The 27,129-nt window shown below is 36.4% G+C and overlaps 5 protein-coding genes and 1 non-coding gene across 9 annotated transcripts; 5 read left to right on the forward strand and 1 right to left on the reverse strand.

Annotated features, from left to right (window-relative positions):
* The first annotated feature begins 66 nt into the window (after positions 1–66).
* gst-43 (maleylacetoacetate isomerase) lies at positions 67–1,748 on the forward strand. Its single transcript, NM_058669.4, has 6 exons — positions 67–143; positions 185–249; positions 897–1,076; positions 1,123–1,203; positions 1,406–1,542; positions 1,596–1,748. The coding sequence occupies exons 1-6, from the start codon at positions 83–85 to the stop codon at positions 1,714–1,716; spliced, it is 645 nt and encodes a 214-aa protein (NP_491070.1). The 5' UTR covers positions 67–82; the 3' UTR covers positions 1,717–1,748.
* Positions 1,749–2,376: 628 nt separating this feature from the next.
* Positions 2,377–6,499, forward strand: pph-7 (Tyrosine-protein phosphatase; the record flags this gene model as incomplete). Its single annotated transcript, NM_058670.8, has 10 exons — positions 2,377–2,392; positions 2,522–2,628; positions 2,681–2,809; positions 3,716–3,910; positions 3,963–4,070; positions 4,148–4,440; positions 4,760–4,820; positions 4,868–5,046; positions 5,110–5,263; positions 6,020–6,499. 10 exons carry the CDS (start codon positions 2,377–2,379, stop codon positions 6,449–6,451), a joined length of 1,674 nt encoding a protein of 557 aa, NP_491071.1. The 3' UTR covers positions 6,452–6,499.
* On the reverse strand, positions 6,472–23,455 carry parp-1 (the record flags this gene model as incomplete). Of its 4 annotated transcripts, NM_058671.11 has the most annotated exons (10): positions 6,472–6,677; positions 6,724–6,977; positions 9,123–9,338; positions 10,729–10,965; positions 12,517–12,849; positions 18,257–18,461; positions 20,115–20,692; positions 21,787–21,909; positions 22,559–23,278; positions 23,344–23,455. In NM_058671.11, the coding sequence occupies 10 exons, from the start codon at positions 23,434–23,436 to the stop codon at positions 6,599–6,601; spliced, it is 2,838 nt and encodes a 945-aa protein (NP_491072.1). The 4 variants fall into 4 exon arrangements, with proteins under 4 accessions (NP_491072.1, NP_001300473.1, NP_001300472.1 ...); NM_001313544.3 differs by lacking the exons at positions 18,257–18,461; positions 20,115–20,692; positions 21,787–21,909; positions 22,559–23,278; positions 23,344–23,455 and having other exon boundaries at positions 6,599–6,677; positions 12,517–12,777; NM_001313543.3 differs by lacking the exons at positions 12,517–12,849; positions 18,257–18,461; positions 20,115–20,692; ... (1 more) ...; positions 22,559–23,278; positions 23,344–23,455 and having other exon boundaries at positions 6,599–6,677; positions 10,729–10,953.
* Y71F9AL.2 (Protein kinase domain-containing protein) lies at positions 13,918–17,603 on the forward strand (the record flags this gene model as incomplete). The annotated part of the gene is made up of 8 exons (NM_058673.2): positions 13,918–14,033; positions 14,342–14,677; positions 14,725–14,856; positions 15,591–15,747; positions 16,026–16,193; positions 16,246–16,381; positions 16,428–16,687; positions 17,318–17,603. The coding sequence occupies 8 exons, from the start codon at positions 13,918–13,920 to the stop codon at positions 17,546–17,548; spliced, it is 1,536 nt and encodes a 511-aa protein (NP_491074.1). The 3' UTR covers positions 17,549–17,603.
* Positions 19,928–20,032, forward strand: mir-4931. Its single transcript, NR_050015.2, has one exon. It is a non-coding gene; the product is annotated as a pre-microRNA mir-4931 (primary transcript).
* Positions 23,456–23,980: 525 nt separating the features above from the next.
* On the forward strand, positions 23,981–26,876 carry Y71F9AL.1 (tRNA (guanine(10)-N(2))-methyltransferase TRMT11). The gene is made up of 7 exons (NM_058674.8): positions 23,981–24,106; positions 24,162–24,404; positions 24,456–24,686; positions 25,301–25,519; positions 25,567–25,654; positions 25,698–25,767; positions 26,423–26,876. Exons 1-7 carry the CDS (start codon positions 23,987–23,989, stop codon positions 26,748–26,750), a joined length of 1,299 nt encoding a protein of 432 aa, NP_491075.2. The 5' UTR covers positions 23,981–23,986; the 3' UTR covers positions 26,751–26,876.
* The last annotated feature ends 253 nt before the right edge of the window (positions 26,877–27,129 follow it).

The raw sequence follows: 27,129 nt of genomic DNA on the forward strand, positions 1-27,129 counted from the left end.
ACGTGTTCATATTTAATTTCTTCTCAAAATGTCATTTATTGCTTAAATATTTCAATTTTCTTCTTTAGAAGCTTCTAACTCCATGGCAAAACCGATTTTATATTCATATTGGCGTTCGTCGTGTGCCTGGAGAGTTCGCATCGGTAATTTTAGCTTGGAAATTCTATAAAATACTGATTTATAGCACTTGCTCTGAAAAATATCGACTACGAATACCGGCCAATCGACTTATTTTCTGAAGAATCCAAGGTTAGAAAATTTCCGGCAAATTGGAAAATTGCCGGAATTGAAAATTTCCGGCAAAATTCGCCAGAGCGGCAAATTGCCGGGATTGAAAATTTTCGGCAAATCGGCAAAGTGCCGAAATTTAAATTTCCGGCAAAATTCGGCCTAGCGGCAAATTGCCGATTTGCCGGAAAAAACCACAATTTGTCGAAAACTTTTGGCAACGGTAAATCGGCAATTTGCCCAAAATTACAATTTCCGGCAAATCGAAAATTTAATGAAAATCAAAATTTTCGGGCAAATTGGAAAATTGCCGGAATTGAAAATTTTCGGCAAATTCGGCATATTGCCTGAATTGAAATTTCCAGCAAATTGCTAGAATTGAAAATTTCCGGTAAATTGGAAAATTGCCGGAATTGAAAATTTCTGGCAAAATTCGGCAGAACGGCAAATCGCTGATTTGCCGGAAAAACACAATTTGCCGAAAACTTTCGGCAACTTGTGGTTTTGCACATTTTTTTCTGGAAATTTCAGAATTTCAATTTTAATCGGTAAAATTCGGCAAACGGTAAATCGGTAAATTGCCGGAATTGAAAATTTCCGGCAAACCGGCAATTTGCCATCCACCCCTGCCCTACTCCCACTTCCATAGAAATATAGCTGTATTTCAGAACAATGCAGAGTTCGTCAAGCACAACCCAGCGAAAAAAGTTCCAACTTTAGTGATAAATGGCTTATCACTGACAGAAAGCTTGGCAATAATCGAATATTTGGATGAAGCCTATCCGGATCCTCCGTTCCTTCCAAAAGAATTGGATAAGAGATCGTATTCAAGAGCTATCGCACTTCATGTGAGCTTTTAACATTCTTTAACAACTCTAAGCGAGCTCTTTTCAGATAGTCGCAAGTATTCAGCCACTTCAAGCAATCAATATCCACAAAATGCTCAATGAAAAGGAGCCGGGATACGGTGACTTTGTGGGTTCTCACGTGGTGTCAGAGTGTCCCATGTCGGGTTGATCTACCTAGATCTACAAAAAATGCGGGAGAAGAGACGCAGACTTCTAGAACGTGCTGCTGACGTCACATTTTATCGGTGAAAAAAATTTCCGCATTTTTTGTAGATCAAACCGCAATAGGTTCCAAGAGGCGTTTCCCGATAGTTCAAAATGTATTTCAGTGGTGCAATCACTTTGTGAACAAGGGATTCTTAGCTCTCGAAGAACTTTTGAAGAAGCATTCTGGGAAATATTGTGTTGGAGATCAGCTTACAATTGCTGATATCAACTTGCCATCGATAATTTATAATGCGAAAATGTAGGTTATTTCAAAATTTTGAATTTTTAAATTAAAAATTTTGAAATTTCCAGCTACAAAGTCGACATGTCCAAATATCCAACTATTACTCGAATTAATGAGATTCTGGCGGAAGATTTTAGATTCAAATTGGCTCATCCAGATAATCAGCCAGATGCTCCAAATAAAAACTAATATTGAACAATGAATAAAGTTTTTAATTGAGACTATATGTTTAAGATTTAAAAATTTGGAAATTGCCTGAAATTCAGATAGCCGTTCAGCAAATTGCCGGTTTGCCGGAAATTTTTTATTTCGATAAGTTGTCGGTTTGCCGGAAATTTTCAATTCCGGCAATTTTCCAAAATTTGCCAGAAATTTTGAATTTTGACAATTTGCCGATTTGCCGGAAATTTTCAATTTCGGCAATTTTCCGAATTTGCCGAAAATTTTCAATTCCGGCAATTTTCCGAATTTGCCGGAAATTTTCAATTCCGGCAATTTTCCGAATTTGCCGGAAATTTTCAATTCCGGCAATTTTCCGAATTTGCCGGAAATTTTCAATTCCGAAAATTTTCCGAATTTGCCGGAAATTTTCAATTCCGGAAATTAGCCAGTTTGCCGGAAATTTTCAATTCCGGCAATTTGCCGAATTTGCCGGAAATTTTCAATTCCGAATATGTCAGTTTGCCGGAAATTTTCAATTCCGGCAATTTTTCAAATTTCACGTAACCCCGAAACCTCCCCCCCCCCCCCTCCTCTCTAGTTTTTTTTTCGTATATAAACTCGATTTCTCGGCATTTCACCGTTATTTCACAATCCGACTTCAAAAAAATCAATTGGGATTCTAGTAAAATGTATCACAAGACAGGTAAGAGTTTACTGTTGAGCAGCTTCCATGGGAGGTAGGCGCACTTTCAGGGCCTGCCTCTCGTCTGCGGCAGGCGTTTCGATGCCTGCCTGGAAGCTCTAGTTTCTAACATCGAAACTTTTTTTGCAGCGAAAAGTGTGGCAAAAAAGCCAAGTTCAAGGGAAAATTTGAAAGTCACCGCATCAAACAATTGCCAGGAAAAGGCGAAAGGATCGTTGGAGAAGGAGAAGCTGAAGGTTTTTTTTTTTCACTTGACAGGGCCAATTTTCTATACAAAATTGTTTCCAGCTGGGAGAGAAATTGCCAAGAAGTGGTGAGAAGGTGAACATGAAGATTGGTCCTGCAAATACGCCACGTGGAAAGTCAAAGCCCACAGGAAAGAAGAGGGATGAGAAGCGGAAGAGTGTTAGCAAAGAGGTAATTTTACAGCGCACTGTGGTCTCGCCACGCGCTCCAAGAAATCAATAGGTGGCGGGACCATCTCGTATAAATGCGCCCTCCTTTAAAGGTGGTGCAGACGAACTTTTTTATTGCTTTATTACGGAATCATGAGATCATGAGAATGCCTATTTACTGGCGTGAAAATATTGGCAGGCCGCGACAGCGAGAGAGCGTGTGGCGAAGAGAGACGCAGGTCCCTTCGCTACAAGATATTTCCCGCCAGAAAAGTAGGCATTCTCAGGATCTCATGGTTCCGTAATATTAGACTCAAAATTGCCTGAAAACACCGAATTTTATAATGAAACTACTTGAAAACTTCTCGAAAAAAAGTTATGATGACTCAAAAATTGGCCTAAAATTAGTTAAAATTTGAAATTAAAAAAAACAAATTTTGAGTATACAATGTAATTATCTTACGTTTTCAACATCATTCAGGGATTTTAAAGTCGATGGACGGCGAGATTTTTTTTTTTTTTAAACCAAATCTCGCCGTCCATCGACTTTAAAATACCTAAATAAGGTTGAAAACGCACGATAATTACATTGTATACTCAAAATTTGACGGTAATTTCAAAAATGTTAGTTTCCAGCCGCTTGACAAATCGGTCAAATTTCAAATTTTAACTAATTTTTGGCCATTTTTTGAGGCGTCATAACTTTTTTTGAGAAGTTTTCATGAAGTTTTATTATGAAATTCCGGGTTTTCAGACAATTTTGAGTCTAATAAAGCAATAAAACAACTCGACTACGTATTTCCTCTAGTAAATATTATGACCTACTTTCTGGCGCGAAAATGTCGACAGAGAGGCCCCTTCGCTACGAGATATTTGCACGCCAGACCAGTAAAACTTTGTGGAAAACTCGATAACCTGACTATTACAGGAAGACGATGAGAAGCCGGCTCCATTGGAGCGCCAGCGGTCTGTGGAGCAAATTGCGAATATGGAGAACACTCCGGAAAGCGTCCTGAAGCCTCCTGACAACAACGGAAAGCCAAAACCGTCGCATGAGAAGGATGCCAAGGTGAAGAAGAACGACGATGATGATGATTTGGGCAGTGAGAAGAAGGATTTGGAGGTATTATAGAAATCTCTGAGATTTTTTAACACAAAAACTCTGAAATTTTCAGCCGAAAGAGAAAGAGCAACGTGCGGAAATGATCAAAAAGTGGGCTTCTGCGGTGATGATGAGCACTCCACAGCAACTGACGAAAGAGTACAAAGCCGTCGGAAATATTGTAAGCTATAAATATCTTTCTCCGATGGCTCGAGAGCGTAAATAAATAAATAAATAAATTAATTAATATCTCTCCAGGTCTCCGACTCGGAATGTACGGCGTTTCTAAAGTTCAAGGATCTCAACCGCTATCCGAACATTCAATGTTGGGATCGCGGCCGCTTCACACTTGCCGGCGATGAAAACTTCTACATTCATGCGAATTTTGTCAAAATTTGCACGAAACCGGAACGATTCGTGTGTACGCAGGGGCCAATGGAGAACACTTGCACACATTTTTGGCAAATGGCATTGTCTCTGGGATCCACTTCGATTATTATGCTGTGCGGATTTGTGGAGGACGGGTCAGAAAAGTGCGCCAAGTACATTTCGTGAGTTTAAAAGCTTATTAGTGGATTAAAATAGAGAAATTATGTGAAAATGGAATAAAATTGAAAAATCGATAAACATTCATGTACAGTAACCTTAAAGGCGCACGCCTTGAAATGTGTTTTCGCTTCGAGACCATCCGTAATTAATAGGGCTCCCTTTAAGCTTGACATGGATTTTATTGATTTTATGTCTGTTTTTCGCAATTTTGGAGCATTTTCCAAACATTTTTTGTAAATTCTGTATGAAAAACTTTATTTTATAAAAATATTTTAGCCATTTTCTCCATGCTCTGCTTCTAAAAAACCGTCTAAATTCCAGAGACATCGTCGGATTTGTCAACTTGGAAGACCACCGCGTTTACACCGAATATTGCACTGAGGTTTGCAATTTTTCAGTCATTTTTTTTTGCAAATTAGAGTATTTTAGATTGAAATCGGCGGAAAATCAAAGGACAAAATCACCCATCGAGTGTTGAAAGTTGTGGTGAAGGCGACCGGCCAGGAATCCAAACTAAACCACTATCAATGGGCTTCTTGGCCGGACCATGGGATGCCCGATTCGTGTGACACGGCGCTTCGTCTCTTGTCGGCTGTCAAGAAGGATAAGTAAGATTTTTTTTTAAAGATTTTAATCTCATTTTCCAGCCAAAAATCGAGAAAATCTTCCAGGAAGCCCGTAATTGCTCACTGCTCGGCTGGCGTTGGACGCACCGGGACTTTGGCGTTGATCGAGTCGATGATTGCCGCACTCCGGCATCCGAGAAAGCAGAATGTGAAGGATTCATTCGTCTTGTTGAGAAAAGACCGCGCAAGAAGTGTTCAGGTAATTATTTATAAATTGAAATAGCTTTTAAAGGTGGAGTAGTGCCAGTGGGGAAATTGCTTTAAAACACGCCTATGGGGCCACAATGACCGAATATCATGATAAAAAAATTCAAAAAATTTCCCTGATTTTATATGATTTTTTGAAAATTGAAAAAATCTCAGTTTTCAGCTAATTATATTTGAATTTCCGCCAATTGGATTTGTTCGTTGGAGCGCGCTTGCATTATTTTGAATTAATTAATTTTATTTATTCTCCTTATTCCACTGATTTTCTTCATTTTTTTCAGTTTTTTTTAATCGGAAAATGGAAGAAATAATCAAGACAAATGCAAAATTCTTGTTAAAAAGTAATTAAAAATGCGTAAAACTGTGAAATATACTAATTTCAGGCTTTTTGTCGTCGGAACTCAGAATAGCAAAGTTTTACGCATTTGTAATTACTTTTTAACAAGAATTTTGCATTTTTCTTGTTTATTTCAGTCATTTTCCGATTAAAAACCCCCCAAAAAAAATGAAGAAAATCAGTGAAATAACGAGGATAAATAAAATTAATTAATTCAAAATAATGCAAGTTTGCTCCATCGTACAAATCCAATTGGCGGAAATTCAAAAATAATTAGGTGAAAACTGAGATTTTTGCAATTTTCAAAAAATCATATAAAACTAAGAATTTTTTAATCATGATATTTGGACATTGTGACGCACTCCACCTTTAAAACTAGAAATATCTTTTCTAATTTCCGTTTTTTTTCAGACTTTCCCGCAATACGTGTATGCTCTCCGCTGCGTTCTGGAGTTTCTCTACTCAAAAGGACTTTATAAAAGAAACGAGCAAGAGTGGACGAAATTCAAGGAAACGTACGCGAAAATCAAGGCGAAGAAGCTCAAGATCAAGGATAAATCGAGAGGAAAGAAGACACTGTCTCAGGAGATTTCAGACACCAATTTGGTAATTGATCCAGCTGGCAAGAAGAGTGGATCCAATCAGCTGTCACCTGGAATCCTGGAAGTTCAACCATCATTATCTCGTAATCCATCGCCTGATCCAGTTCCATCTCCGTTGACACCTCCCGTGCCACCTTCTCCAATGACTCCACCAGATGCATCGACGAAGCCAACTGACGCGAGTTCCAGCTCTGCCCTGAAATCTGCAATTGCTATTGAGAACATTGAGAAGCGTGAATAGAACCGATTACTTGACTTGAACAAAAATAAAATTTCATATGGCACTCGATGTTCTTTTTTTTAGAGAGAGTGGGGGATCAAATAGAATATCAGCTAAAGGCACGAGGTATTGGGGGTGGGGGGCGAGACAGGCAATAAGATTAAATTGTTAAAGATGACGAGCATGGTGCATTTTGACACGGACGAGATACTTGAGCTGAATTTGATCGACATCATACACAATGAATCTGGAAAAATTTGATTTTTAGCATTAATTTTTCCAGAAGCGCTTACTCATTATAAAGCAAGTGATAATCGACATCCTGTTTTCCTTGAAGTTGCATGTAAGTGAGGCCCAGTGGAATGGTATAACCATCCGGATGATTGTAACTTCCAATTTCTCGTGGACATTGGCGGCCTAGTCCCTGCACAGACTGGAAGCCTGCTGGCAGAGTTTGTCTCGAAACATTCTTCGAAGCCATCAACTGTTGCACGTTGCCGAGTGCCACGTCACAGAGCAGAAGATATGCTTCTTCTTTGGCGTTGGCCTGAAATTGAAAATATCGATTTTTTAATTGAAATTATCGATTTTTTTAAATTGAAATTATCGATTTTTTGATTGAAATTATTGATTTTTTAAAAATTGAAATTATCGTTTTTTTTTAAATTGAAATTATCGATTTTTTGATTGAAATTATTGATTTTTTTAAATTGAAATTATCGATTTTTTAAAATTGAAATTATCGATTTTTCGATGGAAATTATCGATTTTTTGATTTAACTTATCTATTTTTGATCAAAATTTTCGATTTTTAATGGAAATTATTGATTTTTGATTGAAAATTATCGGTTTTTTTATTGAAATTATCGATTTTTTTATTGAAATTCAGACTATCAGAAATGTACCGAAACCCTGGAAAACCTCCAAAACCACTCTCATCTTCAAGAAAGGTGACCGTGAGAATTTGGAAAACTATAGGCCCATCTGCCTACTACCCGTACTCTACAAAGTATTCACTAAGTGTCTGCTGAATAGAATGCGAAGATCCCTTGATGAGGCTCAACCTGTCGAGCAGGCCGGATTCCGACGATCTTTCTCTACGATCGATCACATCCACTCGCTCCAAAGACTTCTTGAAGTCGGCAGGGAATACCAGATCCCACTGACACTTGTCTTCATAGATTTCAAGAAGGCATTTGACAGTGTTGAACACCAGGCAATCTGGAAAAGTCTCGACGAGCAAGGTGCAGATGGAGCCTATATTGATCTACTGAAAGAGTGTTATAAAAATTGTACCACAAATTTTGCCCCATTCCACAGGCCAGTCACAGTACCAGTGACCAAAGGAGTTCGACAAGGAGACCCCATCTCTCCGAATCTCTTCTCCGCTTGCCTCGAACACGTTTTCCGAAAGCTTTCCTGGATTGAATTGAAAGGAGAAGCTGAGGATTACGATACGATCCCTGGAATGAGAGTGAATGGCAGAAATCCAACGAACCTTAGATTTGCTGACGATATTGTGCTCATCGCCAATCATCCGAATACTGCCAGCAAAATGCTCCAAGAACTCGTACAAAAATGCTCTGAAGTAGGTCTCGAGATCAATACTGGGAAGACGAAAGTCTTGCGAAACCGATTCGCTGACCCCAGTAAAGTCTACTTCGGTAGCCCTTCCCCCACCACCCAACTCGACGACGTCGACGAGTACATCTACCTCGGTCGTCAAATCAACGCCCAAAACAACTTGATGCCGGAAATCCACCGAAGACGTCGAGCAGCCTGGGCTGCATTCAATGGAATCAAGAACACCGCCGACTCCATCACCGACAAGAAGATTCGTGCGAATCTGTTCGACTCAATTGTCCTTCCAGCGCTCACCTACGGTTCAGAAGCCTGGACATTCACCAAAGCTTTATCCGAACGAGTACGAATCACACATGCCTCCCTAGAAAGACGGCTTGTTGGGATAACACTCACCCAACAACGAGAGCGAGATCTCCATCGAGAAGACATTCGTACGATGTCTCTAGTCAGGGATCCGCTCAATTTCGTGAAAAAGAGGAAGCTAGGATGGGCTGGACACGTTGCGAGAAGGAAAGACGGAAGATGGACCACGTTGATGACAGAATGGCGCCCATATGGATGGAAAAGGCCTGTTGGAAGGCCGCCGATGCGATGGACTGATTCGCTGCGAAAGGAGATCACCACTCGTGACGCAGACGGAGAAGTCATCACCCCCTGGTCCACTATAGCCAAGGACCGAAAAGAATGTCTTGCTGTGATCCGCAGGAATACCACGAATTCCTGAAGAACGGATCGTCTAAGTATCCTAAGTAAGTATAAGTATTTTTGATCAAAATTTTCGATTTTTCATTTAAATTTTAATGAAAAGTATCGATTTTTAATGAAAAGTATCGATTTTTAATGGAAATTATTGATTTTTTTAAATTGAAATTATCGATTTTTGATAGAAATTTTCGATTTTTAAATACAATTATACATTTTTTAAAAATTGAAATTATTGATTTTTTTAATTGGAAATAATCGATTTTTCAATGGAATTATCGATTTTTTAAAATTGAAATTATCGATTTTTAATGGAAATCATCGATTTTCAATGAAAAACAAATAAAATTTTTGTTTTTTCTCGATTTTCATGCGAATTTGCTACCAATTTTTCTCCAACCCTTACCCTGCAATAGAAGAAACTTTTGCTGAACATATCAGCAAAATAGACGCCCTTTCCGAACATATATCCAGAAACTGGAGCCTCCGGTGGCGCAATTCGAAGTCCTTGACCCAAAATTCCGGCGAAATTCATTTTTCCTGATCCGTGCCACAAAAGACGTCGATTTCCGATGTGTCGTTTGAATTTCGACGATTCATTGTCTCGGTTCAGTTTTAGAATCTGGAAAAAACAATTTTTTTTCGAAAAATTTAGTGGTTTTTTCTTTTTTCTGGATTTTAAAGGAGGAGTAGCGTCGGTCGTTTTTTTTTTGGAATTTTTTTTTTCAATTTTGCAAAAACCAACAAATCCATAAATTCACAATTTGTCTGGAATTTTATGGAGGCATTCAGAACGTTTTATTCAAAAAAATACCTATTTTCAAAATAAAATCGAAATAGAGATTTTATGCGAAATCCTGTGAAAAATGGGTAATTTTAAGGCAAAGTTAAAAAATAATGCCCTTTGAAAAATGAAAGGTGGTGTAATCGAATTTTTTTAATTGCGTTATTAGACTCAAAATTGTCTGAAAACACCGAATTTCATAATGAAACTTCTTGAAAACTTCTCAAAAAAAAAAGTTATGACGGCTCAAAAAATGGCCTAAAATTAGTTAAAATTTGAAATTTGACCGACTTGTCAAGCGGCTGGAAACTAACTTTTTTTGAAATTACCGTCAAATTTTGAGTATACAATTTAATTATCTTGCGTTTTCAACTTCATTTAGGTATTTTAAAGTCGATGGACGGTGAGATTTGGTAAAAAAAAATTAAAAATCTGGCCAGTCGAAAACGCAATATAATTACATTTTATACTCAAAATTTGACGGTAATTTCAAAAAAATTGTTTCCAGCCGCTGTCGGTCGAATTTCACAAGTCGGTCGAATTTCAAATTTTAACTAATTTTAGGCCATTTTTTGAGCCGTCATAACTGTTTTTTGATAAGTTTTCAAAAAGTTTCATTAGGAAATTCGGTGTTTTCAGACAATTTTCGAGTCTGATAATGCAATAACAAAATTCGATTACACCACCTTTCATTTTTCAAAGGGCATTATTTTTAATTTAGCCTAAAAATTATCCATTTTTCACAGGATTTCGCCTAAAATCTCTATTTCGATCTTATTTTGAAAATGATTAATTTTTCCGAGTAAAATGTTCTGAAAAATTCAATTTTTAGTGAGTTTTTTTTTTGCTCTAAACGACAGAGTGTTAAAAAAAATTCATAGAATTTTTCCAAAATTTTTAAAATGATTTTTCAGTTTTGCAAAAAAAAATTATTTTTGCGCTTTCCGGCAATACATAATGGTTTTTTTCTTGTTTTTTAAAATTTAAAACAACCGGAAAAAGCTGGAAAACGCAAAACTCACTTGCGCGGGAATTCAAAATAAATTCAGTTTTTTTTTTTTTGAAAAATTTAAAAATTGTTATACAATTTTGAAAATTTCAGAATTCAATAAAATTTTTTCCCAGTTATATTCTGTAAATTGGGACTTTTTCTGTCATTTTGGGCAAAAAAAACCGCAATTTTCGATGTTAATTTCCATTTTTAATCCAATTTTAAATCTCTACGAACATCAATCAGCTCGACTTTCAAATCATGAGTGGCTCCGTGAGTATTCTTCAAATATTGATGAATCATATTCCAATCATCACAGCCTTGTTGTAGTGGTTCCATAATACATTTCAATTTTTGATAATTAATATCAACTGGATCAATACCCAATGACGTTGATGCTGGAACATCTCCACCGCTGATTTGATCATACGCGAATTTGATGTCGAGAAGGGCGTTGAGCATGTTGTTTTTCTCCTGAAATTTCGCAAAAATTCAGTGTTGTGTTGGTTTTCCTGAGCTTGGGAATTCTTTTTTTTTTTAATTTTCTTCAAAAAAAATCACAAAAATCGGATTTTTTGAAGGTTTTCCTGAATTTGGAGATTAAGAAAATTTTTTAAAAATCGGTTTTTTTTTGTTGGAATTTTAAATTTTTTGTTGGTTTTCCCGAATTTGTGGATTTTTTTGAATTTTCTTCAAAAAAAAAATCCCAAAAATCGGTTTTTTTAAAGGTTTTCGTGAATTTGGGGATTTAAAAAAATTTCGAAATTTCGAAAAAAAATGCGGTTTTTTGTTGGATTTTCTGAATTAGGGAATTTTTTTTTGAATTTTCTTTAACAAATTCAGAAAAATCGGTTTTTTTTTGCTGGAATTTTGGTTGGTTTTGATGAATTTGGGATACTTTTTCTGAACTTTGTTTTAAAAAAGTTCACAAAAATCGGATGTTTTTTAAAGGTTTTCCTGAAATTGGTGACTTTAAAAAAAAAAATTTTCTAAAAAATCACAAAAATCGGTTTCTTTTGCTGGAATTCTGGTTGGTTTTCCTGAAATTGGGGATTTTTTTATAAATTGTTAAGAAAATTGATAAAAATCTGTTTTTTTTTCGAATTTTCGAATTTTTTATTTGTATTCATTTATTTTCACAAATATTTCACAAAAATTGGATTAATTTCTGGAATTTTAAAATTTTTGTAGTTTTTCCCGAATGTGGAGATTTTTTTTGAATAAAAAAAATCGAATTAAATTGATTTTTTCGAAATTTTGCTTGAAAAAAAAATTCTTCCAGCAATCTCCAAACTTTAAAGAAATTTTTGATTTTGGAAGAAAAGCTCCAGAAAAAAAGAGAATTTTTAGAGTTTTCAGGAGAGATCTCCTATTAAAAATGGTGGTTTTTTTTTTAAATAAAACTTCAGAAAAATTGATTTTTGGGTATTCCGACTATTTGTTTTTTATTTTTCAGAAAATCCTCTAAAAATTTCATAGTTTTTCGGATTTTTTTCTTTCAAAAATGGACCTTAAAATGGACCAAAAACCCGACTTTCATTAGTAAAATGCTCCATTCATATTGATGAAAATTTTCAAAAAACTAGCCGAATTTGGCTAAAAATCTAGAAACTTTGTCATATTTGGCAGGATTTTAGCTAAATTTATGAAAAAATTACATCCAAAACTGTCGGTTTTCAAATTTTCTAAAACAAAAATTTTCAGATTTTTTCGTTTTTCCGAAAATTCAAGAAATAGAAAATTTTTAAAATTTGGTCATTTCTAATTTTTAGAAAAAAAAAGTCTGTTTTCTTTTGTAGAAAAGGAATTTTGATTACTTTTCCTAAATTTGGGGAATTTTTTTTTGAATTTTCTTTAAAAATTCTCAAAAATCGGTGTTTTTTAAATTGGAATTTTTGTTAGTTTTCCAGAATTTTGTGAATTTTTAAAAGAAAATTATGGGTAGAAAAGGAAATATGATTTAAAAAATTGAATTTTATGGTAAATTCTTTTCACTTTTTTCTCGATTTTCCATAAATTTTCTACCTTAATTTTATGAAAACTATCAATCGGCTCGGGCACCCGCATTCCAAAATTATGCGGAATAATCGTGTAGAACTTGTTACTAAAATCCAAAATTCTCGAAGCATCAATGGGCAGCTTGACAAGCAAATCACTAATATCATTGAGAACTTCAAAAGCCAAATTGATTTGATTATGTGATAATCTTCCAAGCGGCATTTTATTCACATCCATTTCAAACGATTTTAATGCAGATTTCATGTTTTCAACGTCGAAAATTGACATTACAACTTCTTTTACAGATTTTGGAAGTAGAGTTTTTGATCCTGGAGTGATTTCTGTGTCCGTTATTTGTGCCTGAAAATTTTCGAGTTTTTAGGTAGAAAAATCATAGAATATGAGCGAGATTTTTAGATATTTACATTGCTTTTCTAGAGTTCAGGGAATTTTTTTTCTCAAAGCTTAAATCGCCAAAGCACTGTCTCCTCAGCTGGAAATTGATTTGTTGGCGCAAAACTCGTGCAGCGTGTGGGGCTTTGAGACAAATCCGAAAACGCTAAATTTTGTGTTTTTTCTTCATATTTTTATTTTATCAGGTTCAATCAAAGACTATATTTTAAATGAAAAACAGTTTTATACCGAAAACGAATGATGAACATGAAAATTTGGAGAAAAACGCAATTTTTGGTTGATTTTACTTTTCTAGGCAGGACCTCTATTTTTCAATTAATTTTGAAATTTCTTTTTTCTCCACCTTCCTTACAGTCATGTGAACAATTGATGCGTAATTAAAACTATAAAATCCACTTTAAAGTAACAAAAAATGAAGGAAATCACTTTTCAGTGTTAAAATTTTCCCACGCTCACTGGAAACGCGCAAGCCCCCTTGTTGGGTCATTTCCACGTGAGGAGACTGTGCAAAGTGCCAGAATTGAAAATTTACAGCAAATCGGAATATTGCCGGAATTGGAATTTTTGGAAAATGGGAAAATTGCTGGAATTAAAAATTTCCGGCAAAACGGGAAATTTCTGGATCTGGAAATTTCCGGCAAATCGGCAAATTGCCGGAATTGAAAATTTCCGGCAGATCAGCAAAATTGCCGGAATTAAAAATTTCCGGCGAAACGGCAAATTGCCGGAATTAAAAATTTCCGGCAAATCGACAAATTGCCAGAATTGAAAATTTCCGGCAAACCGGCAAATTGGTGGAATTGGATATTTCCGGAAAATCTGTGAAATTGCCGGAATTGAAATTTTCGGCAAAACGGCAAATTGCCGGTATTGGGCATTTCCGGCAGATGTTCATGGGGCTTTTTTCCTCAAAAAATAGTATCTTATAATATTTTTATTTAAAAAAAAGCAATTTCAAAAGTAAAATGCCCCACGTGACATTCAATAATTACCGATAAACGTGAAATTCCGGTTATGACAATTGTCAGCAAAATCGATTATTCCCATCTATTAAACTGGCCGCTTCATATCGTCATGTCAAAATCAACAGAAAATGCGAATGAGGAGCCGGTATTCAACATTGGAACCGTGTAAGTTTCAAGTAGGCAATGGGAGGCAGGGAGGCCTGACGTCTGCCTACAACCTGCCTTGTTTTAACAGTATGGTGTCAAAGGCTTGGTGTTTTCATAGTGGGCTCTTCCGCCGCGGCCGACGCCTGCCTAGAGCCTGCCCGCCTCACGCCGTCCTCTCGCCTTGTTTCTACACTATGCCGAGAGGTCTTGGGCGAGAAGTCATAGCGACCGACACTTTTCGGGTCCCGTGCCGCACTCGCCAGGCAGGCGTTTTGGCGCCTACCTGGAAGCCATAATATCAAGAATATGTATAATACCTTTTTCAGAGTCAATGGTTACAAATTGGTCAAAAAGATAGACGAAGGAGGATTCGGGCAAGTATTCAAAGTGACAAAGGATGACAAGACGTTCTACGCGATGAAATTGGAGTCAAACTTCCTCGAAGGCGGCTCAGCGATCAAGCTCGAACTGAATGTGCTCAGCCAACTTCCGAAGAACTCAGTGTTCCCGGCACTTGTCTGTGGCGGCAGAAGAGCCCGTTACCAATTTCTAGTTCTTGAACTACTCGGAGACAATCTCAAAGTGCTGAAATCTCAAAGCACGAATCCAGAAGTATGGTCCGACGGAACATGGTCAAGAGTTGGAATTCAGTGCTTGTTCGCGTAAGTTTTGAATTAGCCGTTCTGCATAACAATGAATATATTTGCAGAATCAAAGTGATGCACGACGCAGGCTTTGTCCATAGAGACATCAAGCCGAGCAATTTTGCGATCGGATTCAGTGCAACATCGGAGATTCGCAGTCGACGAATCCTTTTATTCGACTTCGGACTGGCGAGAAAGTTAGTGAAATATGCAGTTGATACTGGACTTTTTGGACGTAGATACCCTCAAATGCACGAATTTTGTAATGGAACTGCTCAAAATGGCCTCATTTTTAACTTAAAATCTCCAATTTTAGCCACTTTTCCGTGTCACGGCGACCGGAAGTTGACTTTTTTTTTTGAATTATCATCCTATATTGCATACTTTGGGAGGCACCACGTTTTCAAAATCTGTTCAAAAACAAGATCTACGAAAACAAGATCCACCAAAACGAGATCTACATTTTGAATATCTACGTTTTCAGGATCTGGCACCGTGCCAACTGTGCTTTTCTCGATGAAAAACGAAGCAACGATGCTCCGATGTTACGCGTCACGCGTTGTTAGCTCTCTAGAAATAATTTCAAAAAAATGTCTTTCTGAACGCTAAACAACACGCGATGCGTAACATCGGAGCATCGTTGTTTCGTTTTTCATCGAGAAAACCGCAGTTGGCACGGTGCCAGATCCTGAAAACGTAGATCTTCTTTTCGTAGATCTTGTTTTTGAACAGATCTTGAAAACGTGGTGCCTCCCAAAGTATACAATATGGGATAATAATTCAGAAAAAGTCAACTTCCGGCCGCAGCGGCACGGAAAAGTGGCTAAAATTAGGCCAATTTTGAGAAGTTTCACTATGAAATTCGTCCATTTGAGCGCATTTTGGACCAAATATCCACTATTCGGAACAAATTCATTGTGTAATCGTTCAGATTCGTCCGAAAATTGCCCCAAGCTTCTGTGTCAGTGAAGAAGGATGTGTCAAAGGCGAAATCTGCACTTCTGAAGAATTCCTCCACAACGAAGGCCGTTGCAAAACTGCGAGGCAAGCCTCCGACCCATCGGATTCGTGATCCAATGAAGATGAAGGTACGGATATCTAAGCGATCAGTGTTTTTTCTTACAGATTTCTGGCTGCCCTCATAAATTGAAATGGAAGAGTTTTTGCCGAACTAGGCCATTTTTGGTTCGGCCATATCTGGGTTAGATTTACGGCGCGTTGCGTGTCGCGTCGCAGCTTGGTTTTAGTTGTAAAACCAAATGTATTTGTCCGTGTGGAGTACACGACTTTCCCATTCCGGTGGGCGATTGTCAATGGAGCGCGAAAAATTCAATGAACCCCGTGTTTTCTAAAAGATGAATTACAGAAAAGTGCCGGGAGCGCTGCCAAAACCAAGAATAAGGATCCCAGCCAACGGGCAATGGAGGAGATACCCGAACACGAGGGATACAAATTCCGAGTTGCCAGACCACGTACGGATTTCCGCGGAACTCATCAATATGCTTCGCCGAACGCTCATATGCTCATTGAACTGGTTGATATCTTTCATGGCATTCAAAAATTATCAACGATTTTTCCAATTTCAGGGACGTCATGACGACATTTGGTCGCTGATGTACATGGTGGCCGAGTCCTTTGTCGAGCTACCATGGACGGGATGCGAGGAGACCGAAGTGGAGCATTACAAGAATCAGTCAACCATTCTTCGTCTGTTCAGTGACGGTGAGAAGCTTTTTAAAAACTTGACACTTGTCTTAATTTTTTGCAGAAAAGAACCCGACCCGGTTGAACGCAGATATGAGACGTCAATTGGACGAGATTTATTCGATGCTGAAGGCTTCAAAGTACTATGACAGTCCAAATTATGATGCCGTTTATCAATTCTTCAAAGATTCGATGGCAAAAGCCAAAGTCACTTGGGATACTCCATTCGATTGGGAGATTGGCAACACGTTATCTGAGGAAACGTCGAAGGGTGTCAAGCGCAAGATGGGGGGACCATGGGAGAATCCTGGGCTCTTTTTCAAGGTTTTACAATAATCGACATTTAAAGGTGGTGTAGTCGAATTTTTTATTGCTTTATTAGAATCAAAATTGTCTGAAAACACCGAATTTCATAATGAAACTTCTTGAAATCTTCTCAAACTAAAAGTTATGACGGCTCAAAAAATGACCTAAAATTAGATGAAATTTGAAGTTTGATCTACTTGCCAAGCGGCTGAAATCACCGTCAAATTTTGAGTATTTATAAAATGCAATTATCTTGCGTTTTCAACTCGATTTAGATATTTTAAAGTCGATGGACGGCGAGATTTTTAATTTTTTAATCAAATCTCGCGGTCCATCGACTTTAAAATACCTAAATCGAGTTAAAAACGCAAGATAATTACATTGTATACTCAAAATTTAACGTTGATTTCAAAAAATTGTTTCCAGCCGCTTGACAAGTCGGTCGAATTTCAAATTTTAACTCATTTTAGGCCATTTTTGGAGCCGTCATAACTGTTTTTTTTGAGAAGTTTTCAAGAAGTTTCGTCATGAAATTCGTCGTTTTTGTATATAATAAAAAAAAATTTTATATAATTTTGAGTCTAATAAAGCAATTAAAAAAATTCGACTACACTGCCTTTAATAGACTTTAACATGAATAATTTTCAGAAAGGTCGCTGGGCTGGACTCAAGTTCATTCCAGAACTGACACCAAAATCTGCTCCAACATCAAAGAAGCAAAATTTGCCAAAGTCATCTTCGAAAGGAGGGAGAGCAGCTCGTCAAATGAGCAAAGAAGACTCGGCGAATGGTGATGATGTAGTTGTGAATCAAGGTACGCCGGCGCAGAAGTCAGCGAAGCAAGAGAAGAAGGAGAAGACGGTTGAAGAGAATGTTTAGATTGATAACTAGTGTAGAATGATGACTCGGTGAAAATAAAGATTTATTTTGATGATTTACGTTTTTACTATTTACCAGATATGAAGATAACTTAATTGGAACTTAATTTTTATTTGATTGTCGTCTTTTAATGCATGTTTTCACAATTTATTAGTTGTTATTTCGATGTTTTTTCGGTCGATGCGGACACAAATACGATACAAGTTTGTGCCCGCATCGACCGAAAAAGCATCTCAATTAACGAAATAACACGAAATAAAATGCCAAAACATGAATTAAAAGATGATAATCAAATAAAAATTAATTTCCAACCGCTGCGAAACCGAGAAGTTGCCAAAATTTGAGATTTTAGCTAAAAATGGGCCATTTCTTCCAAACCTTTGAACGGTCATAACTTTTTTTTGAAACATTTTGGGTCTAAAAAAGCAAAGTCTCCAATTTTGGTACGCCACCTTTCACTTTTTTTCGATTATAATTGAAAAAAAAAGTTTCACACGACCCCCTTGATTGTGAATATATAGAATGTAAAACAGTAGTTGATTTCAATTTTCAAAAAAATCCAAATTTTGCTGGGCTTTTTTTAAAAGCTTTTTTGGGAATTTGCCGATTTTTTCTTTTCAATTCCGGAAATTTTTCAATTCCGGCAGTTTGCTGATTTGCCGGAAAATTTTCAATTTTTTAAACTCAAAATTTTCCTAGAAAACCCACAAATTCCGAGTAATCCGTCTCCACGTAGCTGAACATTCCGGGCATTTTGCGGAAATGTTTTCTATAAATCCAATCGTTCTTCGTTTTTTCGTGGAAAACATCCTGGAATTTGAGAATCGCTTCATTTGAATTACTGTATGATTCATGCTTATTTCCGCCGACTTCTGTGCCAACTCGACCCCAAGAACGGAAGACGTAGTAGTTTCTGAAAATTGAGATTTTGTCAATTTTTTTTTCAGATTGAATTTTTTTTTTCATCGAATTTTCAGTTAAAATTACCAGAAAATTCGATTTTTTCGTAAAAAGTTCATCAAAAACCCCAATTTTCGCAACAAAAAAAATTGGTGGCCTAGGATTTTTTTTCCTGAAAAAAGGCGGGAAAACCACGGAAATTCGCTTAAAGTGACCGGAAAATTTGAATTTTTGGTCAAAAATTCATAGAAAATGTATGTTTTTCTTGAGAAAAAGTTGGTGGCCTAGGAATTTTTCCGAATTCTTCGCTGAAAAAACTGGTGGCCTAGGAACCTCCAGGAAAAAAGTTAGGCCACCAATTTTTGTTTTCGAAAAAGATATCTTTCCTAGGCCACCAAAATACTGAAAGTTAGGCCACCAATTTTTTGGGCAAAAAAGTTTTAAAAATCTCAATTTTTCAGTATTTCGAAAAAAACATTTGATAACGTACTTTCGGGGCTACAGTAACCCAAAAAACCAGAAAATTGTCGTTGGAGAACTCAATTTCAAATAAAAAATTAACAATGAATTCGATTTTATTATTGGAAAATTCGGAAAATAAAATTTTTGCACATTTCAAAAAGCAGATAATTATGCAATTTTTCCTAGTTTTTGGATTACTGTAATATTTTTGGGGCTACAGTAATCCAAAAAATTTCGCATTTCTAATATGAATTTTGCTCGCGCCAAAAAGAAAACTACACGACCAATCAGCGATGTTCTCCGCCCACTTTTTGCACCAATCAGATCGAATATGGGCGGAGCAAATCGCTGATTGGTCGCGCAGTTCTCATTTTGGGGGGAATTCGATTTTTTTCGTTTTTTTTTCTTCTGCTAATCCTTAAAGGTGGCGTCTCATTTTTTTATTGCTTTACTATACTCAAAATTGTCTGAAAACACCGAATTTAATAATGAAACTTCTTGAAAACTTCTCAAAAAAAAAAACAGTTATGACGGCTCAAAAAATGGCCTAAAATTAGTTAAACTTTGAAATTTGACCGACTTGTCAAGCGGCTAGAGACTAATTTTTTTGAAATCACCGTCAAATTTCGAGTATACAATGTAATTTAAGAAAATCTTGCGTACTCAACTTCATTTAGTTATTTTAAAGTCGATGGACGGCAAGATTTGATTTAAAAAAATTTAAAAATCTCGCCGTTCATCTCCTTTAAAATACCTAAATCGAGTTGAAAACTCAAGATAATTACATTGTATACTCGAAATTTAACGGTGATTTCAAAAAAGTTAGTTTCCAGCCGCATGACAAGTCGGCCAAATTTCAAATTTCAACTAATTTTAGGCCATTTTTTGAGCCGTCATAACTTTTTTTTGAAAAGTTTTCAAGAAGTTTCATTATGAAATTCGATGTTTTCAGACAATTTTGATTCTTATAAAGCAATAAAAAAATTCGACTACACCAGCTTTAATTTAAAAAAAAAAGAATTTTGCTCGCGCCAAAATGAGAACTACACGACCAATCAGTGATGTGCTCCACCCAATATTGAACCAATCGCTGATTGGTTGAGCAGTTCTCATTTTGGGTGGGGAATTCAAATTTTCGCTTTTTTTTTCTTCTGCTATTCTTGAATTTCCGACTTTTTCGGAGGATTTTCTGCCAAAAACTCACTCTCTCTGATCATCCTTCAACAGTTGAATCTTATAATACGAATTCTTATTCTGTGTAAGATCAGTAAACGAGAGTGTCGCCTGATAGAGACTTCCATCAATCTCATTTTTGAATACATGACAACGATCGGCCAGTGCGAATTTCGCATCAACAACTGTTCCTTTTTTAATAATATGAGTATTGGTTGATGTGAGATCGCCGACTTTTATCGGAACATTGTTAGTCGAATCGAATGCTTCAGCCGCATAAATGAATTGTTCACCACGAGTACCACCTTTCGACTTTCTTTTATCAATTTTCACTACAGATTCTCCATCCTCTTCTCCTATATAAAGTCGTTCACTCATTTGATTGAATACAATATCTTGAAGCTTATGCTTTTCAGTTAATCGGTGAGAAACTTCGAATGGAGTTCGAATTGGATTCTTTGATTCATAAGTACATTTCGAGTATTCTGTAGCATATCCAGTGCAGACATATGTGCGGCATGATGAATTATAGACAATTTTTCCATTTGAACATGTTTGGCAAATGATTGGGCATCCGAATAGGGCATTATCCACTAGGCGTTCGATTACCTGCAAAAAGAATTGAAGTTTGAAAATGCGAAAATACGAAAAAAAATTTTTTTTTTGAAAAATCGGAAAAAAACCAAAAAATTTCTGTTTTTCTGTCGTTTTTCCGATATTTCGAAAAAAAATATCGATTTTTCCAAAAATATCTTGAAATTTTGGTCATTTTTCTTATTCTATACAAATTATTCATGTTTTTTATGTGGGGTGGGCGGCAATTGCAATTCGGCAAATTTTTTTGTCGACAAAATCGGAAAATTGGCTGAAATTTTCAATTCCGGCAAATTGGCGTCTTGCCGGTTCGCCGGAAGTTTTAAGGGATTTTTTTTAAAGACGGAAACGCTGAAAACTGTGCCTTTTTGAAATTTTTTTTTTGACAATTGCCATTTTCCGGCAATTCGCTAATTTGCCGGAAATTTTCAGTGCCGCCAATTTGCCGGTTTGTTGTAATTTTTCAATTACGGCAATTCGCCAATTTGCCGGTTTGTTGTAATTTTTCAATTACGGCAATTCGCCAATTTGCCGGTTTGCCGGAAATTTTCACTTATGGCAAATTTCCGGTTTTCTGGAAATTTTCATTCTCGGCAATTTGCCCGTTTGCCGGAATTTTTCATTCTCGGCAATTTGCCCGTTTGCCGGGAAGTTTGTATTATTATGGGGACCTTTTTCTGTTTAAAACAAGAAAAATGACCAAAACTTTAGGCTATTTTTTGGAAAAATGGATAATTTTTTTTCGAAATATCGGAAAAACGACGCCCTTGTGGAACAAAAACGAAAATTTTTGGTTTTTTTTTCTGATTTTTCAACAAACAAAAATCGATTTCCCCAAAAATAGCTTCAAATTTTGTCCATTTTCTTCTTTTTTATTAAAAATTAATTTGTTTTCAATATTTTTCCATCAAAACGAACAAAAATTTGATTAAATTTCCTCGATTTTTCAATTTTCCCTTATAAAAGCTAAAAAATCGAAAAACAAATGGGAAAATTCTGATTTTTTTCTGGAAAAAACCGAAAAAAAATTCGATTTTTTTCGTATAAAAATGCAGAAAATTGGCTATTTTCTCGACGTTTTTGTCCAGTTTTCACTGAAAAACCCGTACTTGTGCAGTCGGATCGTGTCCTTCTGGAATGTCTTGCTCGTTTTCTCGTAATATAGAGATTTTGTCGGTGTACGGCATTCTTTCGAAGATCTGGCGGTATTCCCAGAGAAGATCGGATTGTTTCTGTAAATTTTTCCAATAATTTTCAGCGTTTTAAAGGAGGACTAACGGTTCGGACGATTTTGAACGTATAGACCCAAAATGAGCTCAAATGAACGAATTTCGTAATGAAACTGCTCAAAAAATTTTTTTAAAAATTTTATGGCGGTTCAAAATTTTGATAAAATTACACTGATATTGGCTAAAATCACGAATTTTTCCCATTTTTCCGTGTCACATCTGTCCGTAGTTTGCTTTTTTGGAATTTTCGTTTTTTATTACGTATATTGGTAATTAATCTCATTTAATTTCGTCGATCAAATAACATTTAAAGCCGATAGGTAACCAAAAATTATCGAAATTGGTTACCTATCGGCTTCAAATGTACCTTAATCGACGAAATTAAATGAGATTAATTACCAATGTATGCAATAAAGGACGATAATTCCAAAAAAGCCAACTACGGACAGATGTGACACGGAAAAATGGGAAAAAATCGTGATTTTAGCCAAAATCAGTGTAATTTTCTCAAAATTTTGAACCGCCATAAAACATTTTTGAAATTTTTTTGAGCAGTTTCATTACGAAATTCGTTTATTTGAGCTCATTTTGAGTCTATACGTTCAAAATCGTCCGAACCGTTAGTCCTCCATTAAAACTGAAAAAAAAAAACCTTCATTCGCTTCTTCTGAACCTCCATCAATCTTGCTTCCTTCTTCATTCGTCTTTTCTTCGCAAAATCATTCTCATCTGGATTCCCTTCACCGTCGATTTCAATGATTTCAGAGCTTGCCGGACGTTTATTGGAGCTTTCCGGGGATCCTTCTGCAGATAAAACTGGAGTTTCAGCTTCTGGTGGTGTTGGAGAGGCAGAAGCCGGGGTAGCTGGCTCCGTGGATCGCCTTTTCGCAGCTAAAGCCTCCACATACTCCCCAACCGCCTTAATTTTAAAGTTCTCCTCATAATCCGCCCAGCCAGGAATATCCTCAACGGTGCCGGAAATTTTATCAAATTCCTGCAGAAAACACTTGAAATGGTTGGCTTTTCCCTTGTTATGAGCCTTGATTTCGCCGCGCTCGAAATTTTGGCCGCATTTTCCACATTTCCCACGATTTGACAACGATTTTTCGGTTTTTATTGTGGACAAAATGACGGTAGTGGTAGAGCACAGGGGTGTCAGAGTCGGTGGCGATGCGGTTTTAAAGTGTTGAATTTCCTGGCGAAGCTTTTCCTGATCTTCCCAGCGAAGCCAATCGACTCCTCGGATTGAGCTTATATTGATGTCATCTCGGCCGCGAATCATTTTTATCCAGAAGCAATTGTAGTGAAACCACGAATCCATGTTTCCATCGAAGAATGTTGACGGGCGATTCATTGACATTCTCAATTGATCCTGAAAAATTCAATTTTTAGGCTGATTTTAGGCTTTAGGCTTTTTAGGCTTTATAAAGCTCTCACCAACGCGATATTCTTTTTGCATGTTTTACAATTCGACCGGCCAGACTTTGCATATTCGATAGCGTAGGGCAGTGGCTCGTTGGAATGAATCATCCGGGACCCGTATGACAATCTGGAAGATTTTTAAAAATTTAATTTTTAATTTATAAAGCTTTAAAATAGATAAAAATGCTGAAAGATCGCAAAATTCTGATTGAAATCATGATTGAAATCAAAAAATTAAGACAATCTTTCAAAAGAAACATGTTTTTTCGCGGCGAGACCAATGGCAAGTCTGCATTTTGTCGTGACGGTGTATGCACAGAAACAATTTTTTTTATTTGTTTTTTTTTTGAAGCATTTTAAGCATTTAAAAACGAATTTTCCCTTCAAAAAGAACTTGTTTAGTTTTTTTTTTACAATTTAAAAACTCTAAAATTTCATTACAATCAGGAAAAGCAAGAGAAGAAGCGCTGAGGATTGATTTTTCATGCAGAAATCTATAGAAAAGTTTCTTTTTTCAAGTATGAATAACTCTTTCAGGGGCTACTAGCGCTGAGGAAAAAAATTGTCCTCTGGTTCAAACGCGCGCGCTTAGTCACAAGAGAGCGTATTTACATTAGTTGAAAGAGACTGAAAAAATCTCCAATTTTTTGCAGAGAAAATGCTCCCGGTGCTAGTAATCTTCTCGCAAAGTCATGTAGACTTCAGGATAGCAGAATTCGAAGCAATTTGCTCAATGTTCTCAATAAAAGTAGATTTATCGGAAAAGCTGAACACAACGGTATATAAAATTATTACGAGAACCCCACACAAAATTATCTTAAATTATCTTACAGGACCACATGTTCATCGTCAATTTCGAAAGCCATCTAGAAGTTCGGAAGCTGCTTTCACGATCGATTCTAGTCAAATATGCAATTGAATTATCGATCGAGGCAGAGTCATACGATATTATGTATGAGCAAATTGATAACAAGCCGGAAATAATAGAAAAATTCGATAAATTAGAGGAAAGCTTTGCGATTCGATTCTTTGCAATCGGGCGGAAAAAGAAACTTGACAGTATTGAACGGATTAAAGTGAGAAATCATTAATTTATTCTAATTTAAATTAATTATTTTTTCAATCAGGCTTTCTTAGACGTGGTCCCATTCAATAAAGCGCCAATTTGCCTGAAATCCCCCAAAAATGAGCTGTTTCTAGTGGAAGAATACGAAAATCCCAGTGATGAAGCTCCAAAGAAAGTTTATTTCGGAAAACTAATTGGTGAAGGACGAGCCGAGCTGAAAACCAAATATAATTTACGTGATAGATGTTATATTGGAAATACAACGATGGATCCTGAATTATCTTTTATTCAGGTTAATCTCAATAAAAGTTATGACGGCTCAAAAAATGACCTGAAGTTAGTGGAAATTTGAAATTTGACCGACTTGTCAAGCGGATGCAAACTAACTTTTTTGAAATTGCCGTCTAATTTTGAGTATACAATTTAATTATCTTGGGTTTTCAACTCGATTTAGGTCTTTTAAAGTCGATGGACGGCGAGATTTGGTTTAAAAAATTTAAAAATCTCGCCGTCCATCGACTTTAAAATACCTAAATAAGGTTGAAAACGCAAGATAATAACATTGTATACCCAAAATTAGACGGTAATTTCAAAAAACTTAGTTTCCAGCCGCTTGACAAGTCGGGCAAATTTCAAATTTTAACTCATTTTAAGTCTTTTTTTAAGCCGTTATAACTTTTTTTTGAGAAGTTTTCAAGAAGTTTCGTCATGAAATTCGGCGTTTTCAGACAATTTTAAGTCTAATAATAATATATAGAAAAAATTCGACTTTTTCGACTACACCACCTTTAAGAAAGTGTAAAAATGTTTTTTTCTGAATTTCAGACTATTTTTTGAATATTTCACTATTTGTTTTGCTCCATCTTCAAAATATCCCTTTTCCCTGAAAAAAACCAAAAATTTCAGTCAAATCTGGCAATGATAAGCCCTGGCGACATTGTTCTCGATCCATTCGTCGGCACCGGTGGCCTGATCCTTCCAGCTGCGGAGTTCGGAGCTTTCGTTATCGGAACTGAAATTAATTATCAAACTGCACGAGCTCAAGGACGATCTTCCCGGCAAGGTGTCGGGCAGCGAGGTGAATCCGAGAGCATTAAGGCGAATTTCGAGCAGTATAAGTCGGAGGTTGGGGTTTTTTTTTTTAATATTTGACCTTAAAATTCCGATTTCAGAGTCAATTTCTAGGAGTTTTGATCGCCGACTCCAGCAAACACGGAATTTGGAGCTGTAATGCGAAATTTGACGCAATTGTTGCAGATCGTAAGGCTTTTTTTCCAGTATAATTATAATTTTATTGCTTCAGCACCTTACGGAGTCCGGGAAAAGGCGAGGAAAACGGTTAAAAATAAAAAAGTAGATACTACGGAGGAATAGTAAGTTTTCAAATGTTTAAAAGTGGAGTACCGAAATTTGAGACTGCTTTTTTAGACCCAAAATGGTCCAAAATTACCGAATTTCGTAATGAGACGTTTTGAAAATTTCTCAAAAAAAAGTTATGGCGGTTCAAAGTTCGGCAAAATAAGGACCATTTTCAGCAAAAATCAAAATTTTTCCCAACTTCTCGGTGTTGCAGCGTCTGGAACTTAATTTTTATATATTCATCACTTTTTAATAAATATTGTGGCCTTTGATGAGGCGTTTATTCGTTGATTTAAGTAGATTTATGGTCAGAAGGGCACAAAATGTAACTTTTATTTGTGTCCCAAAGAACATAAATCTACTTAAATCAACGAATAAACGCCTCATCAAAGGCCACAATATTTATTAAAAAGTGATGAATATATAAAAATTAAGTTCCAGACGCTGCAACACCGAAAAGTTGGGAAAAATTTTGATTTTTGCTGAAAATGGTCCTTATTTTGCCGAACTTTGAACCGCCATAACTTTTTTTTTTGAGAAATTTTCAAAACGCCTCATTACGAAATTCGGTAATTTTGGACTATTTTGGGTCTAAAAAAGCAAAGTTTCAAATTTCGGTACTCCACCTTTAAATTCTACCTAAAATCTAAAAATCTGTAAAATTTCCAGCGTGCAATACCAGCAAAAAGAAGAATACGACCTGGAAGCTGCATTCTGTGATCTTCTCAATTTATCAGCGCGTCTTCTAGTGATCAACGGACGGATTTCCTTCTGGTACCCGGTTATTCTCGAGAACTACTGCGCTGAAAACCTTCCAAACCATCCTGCAATGGATTTGATTTCGAATTGCGAGCAGCCATTGACAAGGAAAACCAGCCGGCGGCTTCTTAGCTACCGAAAAATCCGGGATCCCGTGAATGATGAAGCATGTGAAATTCAAAAGACAGGAGTCAGCCACTATCGGAGTGTTTTGTTTTCTTCTGCGAAGCCGAATTAAAATTAATATTAATTAGCTATTTAATTTTGTTTTTTTAAAATTGTTTTTAATTGTCTGTTAACTTTTTTTTGTTTAAAATTGACTTTTCCAAATAAAAAATCCCCCAAATTTGGGGGACAAGACTTGAAAATAGTCACGAAAAGAGGCGCAGACAGTCATCCGGTGCGACGGGTCTCGCCGCGAAAGTGTGTTTGCAGTTCGCAGCCGGTGTACGGTCATCCACAGACATGCAGTTGACGGCGAAGAAAACGCGACGTTCTCTGTCACTGTCATTCTCAGTGGCACAATTGATATAAAATTAGCACTTTATAAGTTTCCGCTAACTTTTTTCTCTTTTTATTCCGAAAAAAAAGTATTATATCGAGTAAAAAATATATTT

The sequence above is a fragment of the Caenorhabditis elegans genome, chromosome I, assembly GCF_000002985.6.
Source record: "Caenorhabditis elegans chromosome I".
Classification (NCBI taxonomy): Eukaryota; Metazoa; Nematoda; class Chromadorea; order Rhabditida; family Rhabditidae; genus Caenorhabditis; species Caenorhabditis elegans.